The sequence below is a fragment of the Bos javanicus genome, chromosome 10 (genome assembly GCF_032452875.1).
Source record: "Bos javanicus breed banteng chromosome 10, ARS-OSU_banteng_1.0, whole genome shotgun sequence".
Taxonomy (NCBI): domain Eukaryota; kingdom Metazoa; phylum Chordata; class Mammalia; order Artiodactyla; family Bovidae; genus Bos; species Bos javanicus.
This window is the reverse complement of record NC_083877.1, coordinates 87,142,422-87,157,936: the sequence shown is the minus strand read 5'-3', so window position 1 is coordinate 87,157,936 and position 15,515 is coordinate 87,142,422. Positions and strand designations below refer to the sequence as shown.

General features: G+C 39.5%; 1 protein-coding gene across 8 annotated transcripts in view; it reads right to left on the bottom strand.

Moving 5' to 3' along the window:
- Positions 1–15,515, bottom strand: part of GPATCH2L (G-patch domain containing 2 like) — a 61,304-nt gene that overhangs the window by 31,588 nt on the left and 14,201 nt on the right. For 6 of the 8 annotated variants that reach the window (XM_061429538.1, XM_061429541.1, XM_061429537.1 and 3 more), the window contains exons 3-6: positions 11,722–11,786; positions 4,798–4,974; positions 2,795–2,874; positions 35–102 (exon numbers count right to left, since the gene is read on the bottom strand). In XM_061429538.1, the coding sequence (XP_061285522.1) occupies positions 35–102; positions 2,795–2,874; positions 4,798–4,974; positions 11,722–11,786 (390 nt within the window). Of the gene's footprint in view, positions 1–30; positions 103–2,794; positions 2,875–4,797; positions 4,975–11,721; positions 11,787–15,515 lie in introns of all 8 variants that reach the window. The other 2 variants (XR_009738828.1, XR_009738829.1) reach the window with 1 other exon arrangement.

The following is a 15,515-nucleotide window of genomic DNA, read 5'->3' as shown; positions in this document are numbered from 1 at the left end:
CTAGGAGAGCACCGGTAAATACAGAAGCACTTACTCTTTCTGCCGAGGGTCACTAATGAGGTGGCCTATCCTCTCAGTACCCAGATTACTTATGCTGGACTCCTGAAAAGGCAAAGAAGGTAAAACAATCATTAAGTATGATCTGTCACCAAACTCACCCTTTCCCATGATTATACCAGCAACCCCAAAGCACATGTCAGATGTCAATCTTAAAATCCAATAGCAACTAGACAGCTTTTTGTGGAACTCTATTGTAAAAGTATTGCATGGTATTCTAGACTTAGTTTTCTTTAGTGCTCAGAAAAAGTCTTTTTTTTAAACTACATATAGTATTTTAATATATCTCCTGGACTTACTAAAAAATGTCAAAATAGAAACAGTTTTTAAAAAAATCCAACAGCAGCCAATTTTTAACAGGCCAGCACACCAAATCCCTAGAGTCATTCACTTATAGCCTCAACAGCCTTCATAATGCGACATTTGTGAAGTCCTCACTAGGAACACCTAAGTATCTACTGACTAAATGTATACAGGTCAAAAGATTTTTGTAACTTACAAAAATTGTCACCCTGTATTTTGTCTGTTAAACATCATCTCCTAAAGTAAAAATACAAGTTGTATAAACTGGTTCTTAAATTAGTGGTTCTCAAGATTGTAATACAAAATCATACCCATACCACCACAAGCAATTCAGAAACTAATCTCAAAAAAACTGGAAAATGGCAGAAGGCACTCACCCTTCATTTAACTTGAGTACACTTACAGTGAGTATCTATCACAGAACTTGGGCAAGCGTATTGACAGTACATGAGCAAGAGTTACACGCGTGTGAGGACGTCTTAAGATGAAAGAGCATAAGTCATGGGCATGAATGTCAAAAATGTCAAGCCTGTTACTCAAACACATTTGTTTCTGGGCAAACACTATTATCTGTACTCATCTGTGTGTGGATTAGCCTAAACATGAGGGTACACATTTTAGCAGAACTGACTGTAGAAAAATTAACTTGGAGGTCAGATTTTGGGTGGGAGTGGAGCTAAATGAAAAGGCTTCCCATACTGTATTCTTCCTATTTTTCACTCCTTACACCTACGCCTCTTGGTCACAGACACAACCATGGCAATGGGGCCACGAGAAAAGATAGGTGAAAAATGAGCTATTTGTTACAGCAGAAAAATTATTAACTTAAAGTGCCGTAATGTTTAAATTTACAGTTTATTACTGTGTAAATTACAAGCAGTACTTTGCGTAATTAGCAGCTTGCTGGCAGGGAGCTGTGAATGAAACTCATTATTTATGATTACAATTTAGAAAAAGAGGAGAGAGATAGGGGAGGGAGAAGAAGGGGGGCAGAACAGTGACCTCTGCTAGAAATGACAAATATCCCTTTAAGGTGATGAAGATGAATTAACCAAGTAAATATTATCCTATTCATTTGAAATCATTACAGACACATCCAACAGGCCCGGCTTTCCTTCCAGGCAAGCTAAAGGGGGTTCTCCAGGATGAAATTATTTACTTCCATGGGCGTGGAAGGCTCTTATTCTATAGGAGCTGAAACAAAATAAGGTAGGTGTTAGGGAGAACACCATGTGTCAAGCCTAACCAATAAAGAAGAAAAGTCAAACCATTGCTCTCTTCCCCACTCCCAACATCCTGGGGCCTCCCTCCACTCCATGTATTCCTACCTGCTAGCTGTCCTGTTAGAATAAGCTCCCACAATAGAAAATGCAGCACTGTGTTGCCTATAAAATGAGTAATCCAGAAGAAAAGGTATTCTTCCAATAATCAAATATTTTTCTAATTAGAGATATGAAATAGAATTTAAAGACAGATAAAAATATGAATTCATCTCAAAATAAACAGACTCATTTCTTTTGCAGCTCCCTTAAGGCAGGAAGACTGTGGCTCTGATCACTGCATACCTGCCGGGCACAGGGCCTGCCACACTCAGGCAGTCTAGATACTTACTGAGTGAACAAACATATTAATGCTCTAAAAATGCCTCTCCCACCCTTATTCTTTCTCCACCACAATCTTCTCTGACTGGTATTGAGCCTCAGCCTTATTTTCAATCTCAAAGCCAGAGTGAAAAATAAGTAATTAATTAAATTTAAATTTTAAAAAGATAAAAGAGAAGTAGACCTGGGTTCAATTCTCTGTGTTGTGCCACTTCTATCTGGATAACATCAGACATTCGTTAACACCTTTGAACCCATTTTCCTCATCCTTTAAAGAAAATATCACCTTTTTAACAAGAGTTTTGGGAGGAATAAATGAACTGAGTACCTAGCAGAGTCCCTGGCGAAGGCAGAACTGAGTAAATGGTAGACAGTCCTCTCCTATGGCCAAGGAGGGACTTTTGGAATTTGATAACAGGTCTTGCTTCCCATTTTTTTTTTTATGAATTAGAATAAAAGACCAAAGTTAGAACAAAAGAAGCATTCGTGAATTCAAGAGGAGTCATAAAGAAGCCAAGAGCATTTCAACTTATACAATAATAATATAATCAAAAGAGTAGAAGGGACAGAGAGCGGGCCTCTAGGTTTACAGACCACCAACACTGTCATGACAGTGTTTGCTTTGTCAGAACTTCTGTATGAATCAAGCTTCAGCTTTCATGTATGTATCCACTCATGTCCTATATAATGTTCACTCTTGTGAACGTGCAAAATACATCTGGTTTAATTAACCCCAGGGAGTTCTTCAGCACCTTTGATTACCAATAGGATACAAATCTCTTGGGGAATAAATTATCCTCCCAGGGAGCCTAGGAAACAGTGAGAGCTATCACCTTCCCCACAAGCCTTCTTCGCCCTTTTCTGAGGCATCGAGCTGCAGCTCCAGGCAGACGATTAAAGCGAGCGTGGTACCCTAAATAAAAAAGAAAACAGACCTCAGTAACTGAATGCACAAGATTCATTAGCAGTGATGTGCTTTTAGTACACAAAGGCCTTCCACCTGGGATCTTACTAGATTGATCCTTAAACCAGTATCATTAGGCTATTTGCCAAGGATTTACTATTCCTTTGTCTTTGTCACCAGTGGTATGATCTTAGGCATGTCATTTACCTGTGACCTAGGCATCCTTGTTTAAAAAGGGAACAATCGTTTGTTCAGTCCGCTTTTACAGGACTTCAAGACTCCATGAAACAGCACGTGGAAGGTACTTTATAAACTGAAAACACTACACAAACATAAGGTATCATCAGCAATTTCTAATTACAAATTAAACGTTAGCTATCATCTCAAAAACATTCTAACTCAGGGGCTTCCCTGGTGGCTCAGTGGTAAAAGAAATCGCGTGCCGGTGCAAGAGACACGGGTTCAATCCCTGGTCCAGGAAGATCCCATGGGCTGCGCAGCAACTGAGCCTATGTGTCACAACTACTGAACCTGAGCTCGAGAGCCCACGATCTGCAAATACTGAGCCCACGTGCCGCAACAACTGAGGCCGGCGTGCCCTAAAGCCCATGTTCTGCAACAGGACAAGAGAAGCCACAGCAATGAGAAGTCTGTGCGCTACAATGAAGAGTAGCCCTTGCTCACCGCAACTAGAGAAAAGCCCGCACAGCAAGGAAGACCCAGCGCAGCCAAGAAATAAACAAACAAAAGTATTAAAAAAAAATTTTTAAAGACATTCTAATTCACGAAACAGGTTAAAAAAAATAGCATGTATAATATAATCCCATTTTTCTAATTGCAGTATATGTTCTATACACAGAGGAGACTACTGGAAGAATCCACATGAAAATATTATCAGCAACTCTGGGTGTGGGATTACAGGCCATGTAAAGTTTCTTCTTTCTAGTCTTGCTTATTTGTATGTACTTTAAGTGGTGCATAAAGAACTTTTAGAAATGGTCATTGATGTGTTTATGAAAACTATTAAGGTATCAAATGACGTGCCTCGGCCAGGCATCCTTACCAAGAACAGACTGCTTTGAGAAGGCGTTTCAATCACCCAAATTCATAATGAAACACTGCAGGACAGGAATTCACAACTCTTAGTGCAATGCTGCACCCACAGATGCTCAACATACACTTGGAAACTGGATGATTTTTGGTTTCTGGGGATCTTTTCATCACAAATTTACAGAGCTAAAAGAAACCTCTGAAACAACATTGTTCAATGTCACAATATCCTAAGTCATCACTCTGATGCCCCAAGGAAATGAAGTAACTACCAGTCACAGAGCTAGGAAGACAGCACCAGAGAGTATTCCCACATTTCCTTCCCCCGTCCTAGGCTCCACTCACTCCACTTTGTTACATCATAGTCAGTGGAAAAGCACAGGGAAAGAATACACATTTGTGTTAAAGCCCACAATAACAGAATTACTAAAATAAAAATTTTTTTTAATATTTTAAAATCACCCATTTAAAAATGTCATTATGCCTGTTGTTGTTATGAATGTTGTTACTGAAATCTGTTCTCTTCCAAGATCCACTACTTCAGGTTTCCACTGGGCACTCAGGAGCCCATCGGTTTCACAGGATAGGCAGCAGTGACACACTGCTGGGCTTCTTCGATCTGGCACAGATGGCAACTGCAAGCTGAAGGGATGCCCTGCTAATATAAATCCCGAGAGTCTCCGTGGACTGATTCAGGTAAGAATGGAGAAAACCTCAAGCTTTGAGACTGACCGTTGAACCTTCTGGACAACTCCCTGGCCTAGTTCTAAAATTCAGACAGTCAATGCATGCTTACAGGCATGAGTAGGCTGGCCATGGGCGGTCTCCCCCCCAGAGAGAACATAAAAGTATGAAGTATGTTTTGGTTTCCTCGGAACTCACCTCTTTGAGCTGGTCGAGAAGGTAAAAGGAATGTGGAATCGGAAAGTTTATCCAGTCCAGAATCCATTCTCTCTACCTCGGAGCAGTGGTCAGGAGCCCACTTGGGCAGCAGATTAGGGACAGTGAATCCTGGGACGCATTCTCCTTCATAGAACCAATCACTCTGCTCATCGTCCCCTAAAGGAAAGAGATTCTGTCATGGCTAGAATTTTTAACGTGCTCTAAGAGAAGCCAAGTGGGAAGATGATGTCTCAGTGCTATGGGTCTGATTATATTTTTTTAAATAAAGTCAAAGTACAAAAAAAAAAAATGTTTGCTACTTCTTGATCCATATTATGACAAAAACCGGGACATCAGACTAGTTCCACATAAATGTCACACTGAAACTGGGAAGCTTTCGATAGTCAAAACTAACAAAGTTACCACTTGTAAGTCCCGTCCACCTACCAGAACCCATGCTAAAAAATTCTGTAAATTTGTTATCTCTTCCAAACATTACACGAACTTCAACTTATCAATTAGGCAACTAAAGCCCAGAAAAATCAAGATAGAATTAGTAACGGTGAAGCCACGGTACGCCTGAATGACCCCAAAGCCTTTCACATAAAAAGAACCGCCGCTCATGTACCATTCTAAGCGGCATAGGTGAACTTGGAGGTTAAACACACAAATACTACTCAATTCGAAACTGGCTATTTTTGCAGGATTTCTTGCTGTTATTTCTTGTACTAGGTGAGTAGAGAATGTATACTCGTCCCTTGTTTCTTCCTTGATATGTCATTGATGGGACAGAAAATCATCTTGACAGTAGCAACCCAAGCTACCAGAAAAAAAACTAACCACAAAGACAAGGTAACCCCAAGGCTTGTGGAGAAGCTACAGCATTTGCCCGAGGCCGTACTCAATTACTGACAAAGTCAAGACTCGAACCATACAGCCAGACTCTTGGTTCAAACTTCTTTCTACCAGCTACTATAATAGCATCTCAATTTCCAGAAGAGCTTATTCCTGCCCACAAAGAGTAAGATGGATAACTTTCTGTCTGCTACCTCTCACCCTTTTCAAAACAGCAAGGATGAAGGAAATTTTTACTAGAACATCTAAAGAGTTCACATTGCATTCATTCTGATGGGTACTGGATCTCAGGGAAGCTGCTCAGACCTGTTAATCACAAGAAGTATCAGATTCATGGATCACTAAGGATAACTCTTAAATCACTGCAGAGATCTTTAAAAGGAAAAAGAAGCCACTAAAGAAGCTGCTCCAAATATTCTCTTAACACAACATCAACAGCTGTCTTTCAGAACAGTGGTTCTCAACCTTTAGTGTGCTTCAGAAGGATGGGGAAGGACTACCAGAACACACACTGCTAGGCTGCACTGCCCAAACTTCTGCTTCTGGCCTAAACAGGACCAAGAACGCACATTTCTAACAAGTCCCCTGGTGAAGCTAAACTGGTCTGGAGACCACATTTGGAGAACCATTACTCTAAAAGCATCTAACCTAACCAGGTATAAGAATGAATAAAAGATAGGCATCAGAATTAACGATGATTAGTTTCACTCCAAGTCAATACAGTGATTCCTTCCTATTCATAAGCATTCCTTGGGCCCTTTATTAATTAGTATATCATAATTTTCTAATAACAAATGGCAGACTATAAGGGAATTTTTTTGTTTGTTTTGGTTCTCAAGCATTGACTCCAGATTTTCGATAATACAAGAAAGGACTCACTGAACTGGAAGGACCCTTGTGACATCATTTAGACCAGTAGTTTTCAACCCTGGTTCACTAGGATGCCTGATGCAGGAGCTCCTCAAAAGAGGGCTGCCAGAGAATAAGGGAGAGGCTGAGTGCGTCAGGCTCTGACCTCCTGCTCCTCTAGGAGCTTGCTTTAACCAGAGTGAGTTTAGTTGTTTTATAATTTGAGGTTCTGTGTACAATTTTGTTTCAGGAAGAGAAAGGAGAATTTCCCCCTTATCTGTGTTCCCCAATAATTATTAAGAGCTTATTATATGCCAGATAATGTGTTACTACTGTGGTAAAAAATAAAAAACAACAACAAAAAACTCCTGCCTCTGAAAAGCTTCCATGGAAAAGGCATGCATCTGTTACCAATAAAGTAATATGGTCAGTAAATAAAACAGTAAGTTCAGGGAAAGAAAAAGAGTTAAGGGTTCTAGGAGATGATGTGTACACTGATTGTATTAGAATCCCTTTAGGAAATATGTACATTTAAATGGGGTATTTGAGACTTCAGTGATTATTTACAAACATGTAAGCAGTATTAAGAAAAGCCAAAGGGATGCTGAAGCATCCTGGAGCCAGCAGAGCAGTGAGTCTTTACCATTCCTAGACCTGAAGAAGCAAGGGGAAATAATGCTTACCAGAACGTGGAGAACTGTGGTTATAGGAGAAGGGTCCAAACAGGGGTGGTAGCCTTCAGCAGAAGAGCACAAACAGGAGCAACCAGGAGAAGGGAGTCAGGGACGGTTCTAATCCAATGCGGTACCCTGCGTTATTGTTTCCATCTCTTCACTGCCTCCCCATAACAGAATGATACATTCACACCCTTTGCCCTTTGCCCTGGGATTCCACAGAGCCTACCCCTTGAGGAAGAGCACACTTTTTCATCCCACAGACATGGGGTTTAGTCATCTGACTGGCTTCAGGTAGAACATTAGCAGATGTGATTCAAGCAAAAGCTTTAAATATTCATATATGTTCTGGCTTGGTCACTTGGCATTCACGTCCTCTGCCCTGAGAAGTCCATGAAATGCAGAGCCATTGCTCCTTTAGCCTAGGTCCCAGAATAAGAAAAAAATGAGTAGATACAAACCTAACTTGAAGCTTGGAGACAGGCTGAGCCCAGGCAAGAGCAGCTGAACCACAGCCAAGCCCCAGCCCCACAGCAAGAAATTAATGTACTGGATTGACCACACAGTTTGTTTGAGTTTTCCCATAGCATCTTACAGCAAAACCTGAACGGACCGTGGCCAACCCAACAATAAACCACTGAAACCTAGGGCTGCTAAACAGTATTATCATAATAAAAACTTGATACAACCAATCTCATTCACCTCCCCTGCCACACACACTTCCACTGCTGCCTCCTAAACAGCCAAACCCAACCAGAAGTTGAGAGCAAAAAAACCCATGGATGTAGTCCATAAATATGCCCCAGAGGAGCAAAATGAGCACAGTCTTGGAGGATGACCAGCCGTTCAAGGAAAGGTAAAGATGAGAAATTCTGAAAGAGATGGGAATACCAGACCACCTGACCTGCCTTTTGAGAAACCTGTATGCAGGTCAGGAAGCAACAGTTAGAACTAGACATGAAACAACAGACTGGTTCCAAATAGGAAAAGGAGTACGTCAAGGCTGTATACTGTCACCCTGCTTATTTAACTTATATGCAGACTACATCATGAGAAACGCTGGGCTGGAAGAAGCACAAGCTGGAATCAAGATTGCCGGGAGAAATATCAATAACCTCAGATATGCAGATGACACCACCCTTATGGCAGAAAGTGAAGAGGAACTCAAAAGCCTCTTGATGAAAGTGAAAGAGGAGAGTGAAAAAGTTGGCTTAAAGCTCAACATTCAGAAAACAAAGATCATGGCATCTGGTCCCATCACTTCATGGGAATTAGCTGGGGAAACAATGCAAACAGTGTCAGACTTTATTTTTCTGGGCTCCAAAATCACTGCAGATGGTGACTGCAGCCATGAAATTAAAAGACGCTTACTCCTTGGAAGGAAAGTTATGACCAACCTAGATAGTATATTGAAAAGCAGAGACATTACTTTGCCAACAAAGGTCCGTCTTGTCAAGGCTATGGTTTTTCCAGTGGTCATGTATGGGTGTGAGAGTTGGACTGTGAAGAAAGCTGAGCACCGAAGAATTTATGCTTTTGAACTGTGATGCTGGAGAAGACTCTTGAGAGTCCCTTGGACTGCAAGGAGATACAACCAGTCCATTCTAAAGGAGATCAGTCCTGGGTGTTCTTTGGAAAGAATGATGCTGAAGCTGCAACTCCAATACTTTGGCCACCTCATGCGAAGAGTTGACTCATTGGAAAAGACTCTGATGCTGGGAGGGATTGGGGGCAGGAGGAGAGGGGGACAACAGAGGATGAGATGGCTGGATGGCATCATCGACTTGATGGACATGAGTTTGGGTGAACTCTGGGAGTTGGTGATGGACAGGGAGGTCTGGCGTGCAATTCATGGGGTCACAAAGAGTCGGACGTGACTGACCGACTGAACTGAACTGAACTGAACTGAAAGATGAGATTTAAGGCAGAGAGACCAACATAAGGAAAGACGCAGAAGCAGGAAGAAACATACCTTTGTGCTGAGAACTCTAAGCAATTAAATATCACCAGAATGTGCAAAGTTGATGCAGAGACAAAGGGCAAGGCTGGGGCTATAAAATATTCTATGTCCTTCCATAATATACCAAGGATTTCTTGTCATTGGAAGGCTTTCCAAAGGCTCAAAACTCAATCTGTTGTAGTAACTCCACAATTTCTTACACCTCTGTATACACAGCATAACCTTTGAAAGATGCATTATGATACTATAGTAAAAGCAAAGAAAAAGAGCAAATATTAATATTAGTAATTCTGAATGTATGCTCCAGTTCATTCATGAAAGACCAAACTTTCCTGGTATGAGATAAGAGAATCAAAACCCTAGCTACAGACAATGCAGGAGTATATACACACAGTCTCTAATGACACCTAGCTCCCTCAGAACCAGAAAGGGATAGGAACGCATTCACAGCAGCCTCCATTAGCGTGGGAAGCTCAACAACTCCACTTGTACCCACAACTCTGAGGCATGGGTGAGACACCTCCCCGTGGTCTCTTTACAAAATTAGGATTTGGAACCTAAGTCTCACAGTCCTGGGATCCCTTCAGTTACTAAGGAGCCAATATGGATCACCTAGACATATAGCCACCATGCTTCTAGCCTTCAATCACTTAATCCTTGGAGAAAAATCACTGAATTTCAGAAGGGATTTTAGACATCTACAAATCACTCACTTAGATTAAGAAAACCACAGTCTACCCTTTATAAAATTACATTCTCAAACCAGTCAATCCTAAAGGAAATCAACCTGAAATATTCATTGGAAGAACTGATGCTGAAGCTGGGCCACCTGATACGAAGAGTCTATTCACTGGAAGACTCTGATGCTGGGAAAGATTGAAGGCAAAAAGGAGAAGGGAGCAGCAAAGGATGAGATGGTTAGATATCATCACCGACTCAATGGACATGAATTTGAGCAAACTCCGGGAGAGAGTGGAGGACAGGGAAGCCTGGCATCCTGCAGTCCATGGGGTTGCAAAGAGTCGGACACGACTGAGCAACTGAACTGAACTAGCAATAAAAGGGAACAAGTTACTCATAAATGAAAATATCACAGATAAATCTTACATACTTTAGATGAGGAGGAAAAGAAGCCAAACACAAAGAAATGAACATTCTGTAATTCCATTTATGAAGTTCTCCAACTGGCAAAACTAATCTAAAGTGGAAAATAAAATCAGAACATTAATCGCCAGGGCAGGGAATGACAAAGAAGGAACACAAAAGAAATCCCTGGATAGATAGCAATGTTCTATGAGTTGGGAAGTTACAAGACTTCATTTGTTTGTCAAAATCATGTAGCTAAGATACGCACATTTCAATTCATATAAATTATAACAAAAAAATGATAAAAATAATAAATGGAATGTGGGGTGGAGTGTGGGTGGAAACAAATGAAATAACAGCAGAAAGCTGGTAAGTGCTGAAACTATCTGACTGGCTCATGAGGTTCATTACTGTATTTTGTTTACTTTCCATACGATTGATATTTGTTTAGAATTAAAAACTTAATATATGTAAACAAATAAATAAATTGCCTTATACCTGACTTCTGGAAAAGATTAAAAAAAAAAGAAAACCACAATCTAAGGGAGCTATAAAAAATTCTTACTGTTACACACTTAGTGTAGCACAAAAGTGTATAGGACAAGATCAAACTACTGTTTAAATAGTAAAAAATAAAGAACTGATAATTAACACACACAAGCCTTCCTCACAAGAAGTTTCTACTAAACTTCAGAAAACAAGATCTTTTCTATCGTCTCTTCACCCAGAACACTACAATCATCTATTGTTGCTGTTTACTCACCCATCAAGTCCGACTCTTTGCAACCCCACAGACTGCAGCACGCCAGGCCTCCCTGTCCCTCCCCATCCCCTGGAGTCTGCCCAGGCTCCTGTTTATTGTATCAGTGATGCCCCCTTCATGGATCACCGCCCTGTCATGGCAAGGGGGCTTGCATAACTCAATGAAGCTGTGAGTCATGTCGTGCAGGGCCACCCAAGATGTATGAGTCATAGCAGAGTTCTGACAAAACGTGATCCACTGGAGGAGAGAACAGCAAACCACCCCAGTATACTTGTCACGAGAACCTCATGAACTATATAAATGGTCACTTATAAATAAGGTTAGAAAAGTATATTCTCTCCATGTGAAAATAAGAATGTCTTACCATCCAGTAATACAATGTTACAAAATAACCTTATTGTTATTTTTTGGTTTTAATAAAAAGCAACTTTCCAAAGTTCTATCCTTGATACTGTAACACCCCTGGATCAATGATCCTCAAATTCTGAACTACCTGCATTAAAAAAAAAATCACCACAGGTACTTATGGAAAATGCAGACTCCAGGGGCTAACTTCAGACCAATCTGAGGAGCTCAGGAACTTGCAGTTTTAACAGTTCCCCACATGGTTTTTATGCCCTAAAGTTTGAGAACCACTTTCACAGACAACCATCATACTCCCAGTAAGGTACTCCTAGAACCATCCAAATCCTCCCAGAAACGCTGAACCAACGTCCCAAAGCTAGGATCATGATTACCTTGCCGGCCTTCATCGTTGGTAAAGAGCCCCGTGTCGCTGCTGCTACACACACTGCTGGTTTCACTGAAAAAAAGAGTAAAACACAAGAGAACACATCAGGTCCAGTCAACACGAAGCTGTCCATTCATCTGCTGGTTTTCAAGTCGAAAGATCCCAAGTTTCCCTCATTTCATTCTAACTCATTAGCCAATCAGAAATACAAATTTCACAGTTAAGTATAGGGGTAAATTCATTTTCCCCCCAAAAAAAGAAATGTAAGAAGAGGAGAATTGTAAACTTTTACTTATATTTTATAGTATTTTCAAAAGATTGCAAGTCACTTTGTTAGTTTACCAAGAGGAAGTTATTTATAGATGCTCATGGAAGTAAATTTCAACCTGCTTTGGTATATTAAACAACACAAATTTATCAACCAATTTTATTTTTAAATATTGTCAACCATCAGTTTCAAATGAAGCCGTGCAACTTAAAAGATATCCAACATGTTTCAAGTTTTCCCATTTACAAAGCAGCAAACAAAAATCCAGAAAAAAAAAATCAGTATGACAAAAATTATATTTTCTAAATTTAATGTCTCTTGATATCAAGTGGATACAACAAAATTCACTTTAAAAATAAGGTTAAAAATGAAAACGTAAAAACAAATTCCATTTGAATTCACCAAAATAAAAACTCTGGCTCCACAGAATGCTGTCCAAGTCAGCTTCATCCTGAGCTACTTCCAACAACTGATTCTGCCTCTTCGGATGCTGCGTTTCTCCCACCTAATCATCAAATTCGATTTATGTGGCGCAAGAAAAATTTCTCTATTCTTTACAATACTAGCCATTTCCTTGATGGGGATGTTTCCTTCCAAGCTAGTCAAGTTCGTTCACGTGCTCTAGAAGACAGAAGAAGCATCCTCACCCTGCTGCCTAAAGAACAGGCTTGGCAAAACCCCAGTCTGCATTTCTGGATCCAAACTCTGAAAATATTTTGTATTTTGCAACATTTCCAAATGTCTTGCCAGCACTAAATCCTAAAAATGCCAGTTAAATTATGTAGCAGTGTTTCCTCACTTAAGCTTGTCTCTGGGTAACAGATCCAGGAAATCTGTTGCAGTGAGAGCCAATAAAACATACCTGATTTCTTTAAAATTTCTTTCATTTTCCTCTGCATTTATAAATGGGAACATTCTCCGGTGTCATTATGAGAAATGTCTAACAAAACTTAGCACCACTGGATTCTGATGGATTTAGATTCTTCAAAGCGCTCTGCAGTTAAATCCAGAAGACATCCTCACAGGGTACTGCATTCTTCCTACTTCTGAGTTTAAGGAACGGTGCCTGCTAAATTTATGGTGCTGTTTTTGTTTTTAGCAAGTTCCTGAGAGCATTAGTGGTATACTCTAAGTCCACTGAGTCTTACTACACATCCTCTCATATCAACTATTTTATTACTATCATCTTACCTCAAAGGTAAACCATATTTTATTTATTTTTTAGCTCCTCTACATGTTAAGCAGGGCTTAAAAAGCACATCAGACCATAAAACAAACATTCTCCTCCACGACTGTGTTATATGCATTCTTGGTTAGCATATCACTGAGATGTAAGGGTCATCAAACAACAGCCTGTCAACTATTTTTGTGTAGGCTGTGAGCTAAGAATGGTTTTTACAGTTTTAAATCACCAGGTAGAGGGGCAGATCAAAAGGAGACTATTTGGTGACATACAGACATGACACAAAATTCAAATTTCGGTGTCCATAAATAGTTTTATTGGAACAAAAAGTTCCTATACAGTTTTGCTCATTCGTTGACTATTACAGATTTTGGCTTCTTTCACACTCAACTGCAGAGTTGAGGAGTTGCAATAGAGAACATATATTACCCACGAAGCCCTCAAATACTTGCTAGCTGGCTTTTTACCAAGGAAATTTGCTGTTTCCTGCTCTATGGGTGTTTCAAGTTCTACCCTGCAATGTCTATGGGCTCCTCTATTTGAATATTTCCAATTAAGAAATTAAAACTAAGGCCTTATTACAAAGTCTGTGGATTCTGCCCCCATTTATCTCCGGCCACCTGTAAGCACTACAAGATACCATGTTTCTTTCATCCTTTTTTGCATGGATTCCATTATCTCCTCAGACTCTAAATAAAGGGAGTGATCTGCAGGATCCAGGAAGGTATGGGTAACCTAAAACCTCCCTGTCTTGTATATTTTCTATTTCTGTCAACAGTATTTAAAGAGACTCACTGTTCTTGAAAGAGCTTGCACTAAACTTGTCTGTAAGTTTTCTATATATAGTTAATTAGAGTAACGGCAATGATGTCATAGAAATACCACCAGGATTTTAAGACTGTGTTCTAGGGAGATATGTATTTTCTTCATTAAGAAAATAATGTGTGCCTTACAGAACACTTATTACATAAAAGTATCATCATTCCACCAATATCTGGAAATGATTATTTCATCTGATAGCATCTTTTAATACTATCTATGTCTCCAGAAGAACTTGCATTGTGAAAATCTAACCACATGTAAAAAAAAACTGTTTGCATAATTTACTGAGGACAAAGAAGGGAACTTCATGGCATTATCTGCACATAAACACTATGATACAGCATATAAAAATGTAGGGCTAGCTATGAAATAGAAGCAAATTTTTCCTTTTCCAATTTATAGGCCAAAGTCCAGTGGCCTTCATTCACTTCTGAATCAGAGATTACCATTTAAAAAAAAATCAGATTAGTAGGATTTTAATAATGATTCAGTCAACTGTAAAATGTTAATTCAGCTAATTAAACAGAATGTTTAATATTCTGTTAAAAATAAGCACTTATCTTCCAATAAAAACAACTGTCTTTTAGTACCTTTATAGATCACAAGGTCAAAAAGTTCAAAGGTGGTAGACTACTACACATTTTTCCTATTACAAAACCGTGAAAAGAGTTTATACCTTTTTTTGCTATGGGCAATTTTACTAGGCAAGGAAAATAGCTCTGTTCCTCATTTTTATAAGAAAAAGAAAATGAGATACTACCTCTGTTATCCACTTCACTATAGTTCTCTGAAGCTTAGTCAGGAAGACAGAAACTCAGCCTTGATTAATCATCAGAAAAAGTAACAAGATAAAGCCCACAAAGATGCCAGGCAGTAAAAACCTTGTCTTTTCCTAAAATGACAGCAACTCCTAGAGGCACCACGCCTCCTGCCTTTGCCTTGGGAGCTGTTCTGTACTCCTTGTCTCACATGATTCTAATCTATAGAGAGTTTGCATATCAAAGTTTTCATTGAATATTTTGAAAATATTTTGGGGCAGAAATGTATCAATCCTACAATACCTTATTCAAAAATATTCTATTGTAAACTGGGGCAATAAAAAGTCTCTAACAGAAGAAAGAGGAGGAAGGATTTCCCCCACTATTTCCCCTAAACTGTCACTCATTCACTTAGTAAGCATTTATTAAGTTTTACTTTATACCAGGCCCTGCTATAACCAGCACTAACACTAACAAGGAAGCAGGCCAACCACAATTTAAATCCATGTATTTTATTGAGAAAAAAAAAAACTTAGCCTAGTCTATGGAAGAAGAGTGTGAAAACACAGAAAGAAGAGTGCTTTCCAGTGAAGAAAATTCTCCAGTGAGGGTGGTGCAAGCTGAGAGTTTAACCTTATAATACTGAGAAAATCACCTCATATTAGAAGCCAGAAAGTATCTCAAAAATATTCATATGTGAGTAAAAATAGTAGTAATACCTCATACTTCTCTGGTTTTCACTGAAAAAAAAAAAAAAATCCACAATTCAG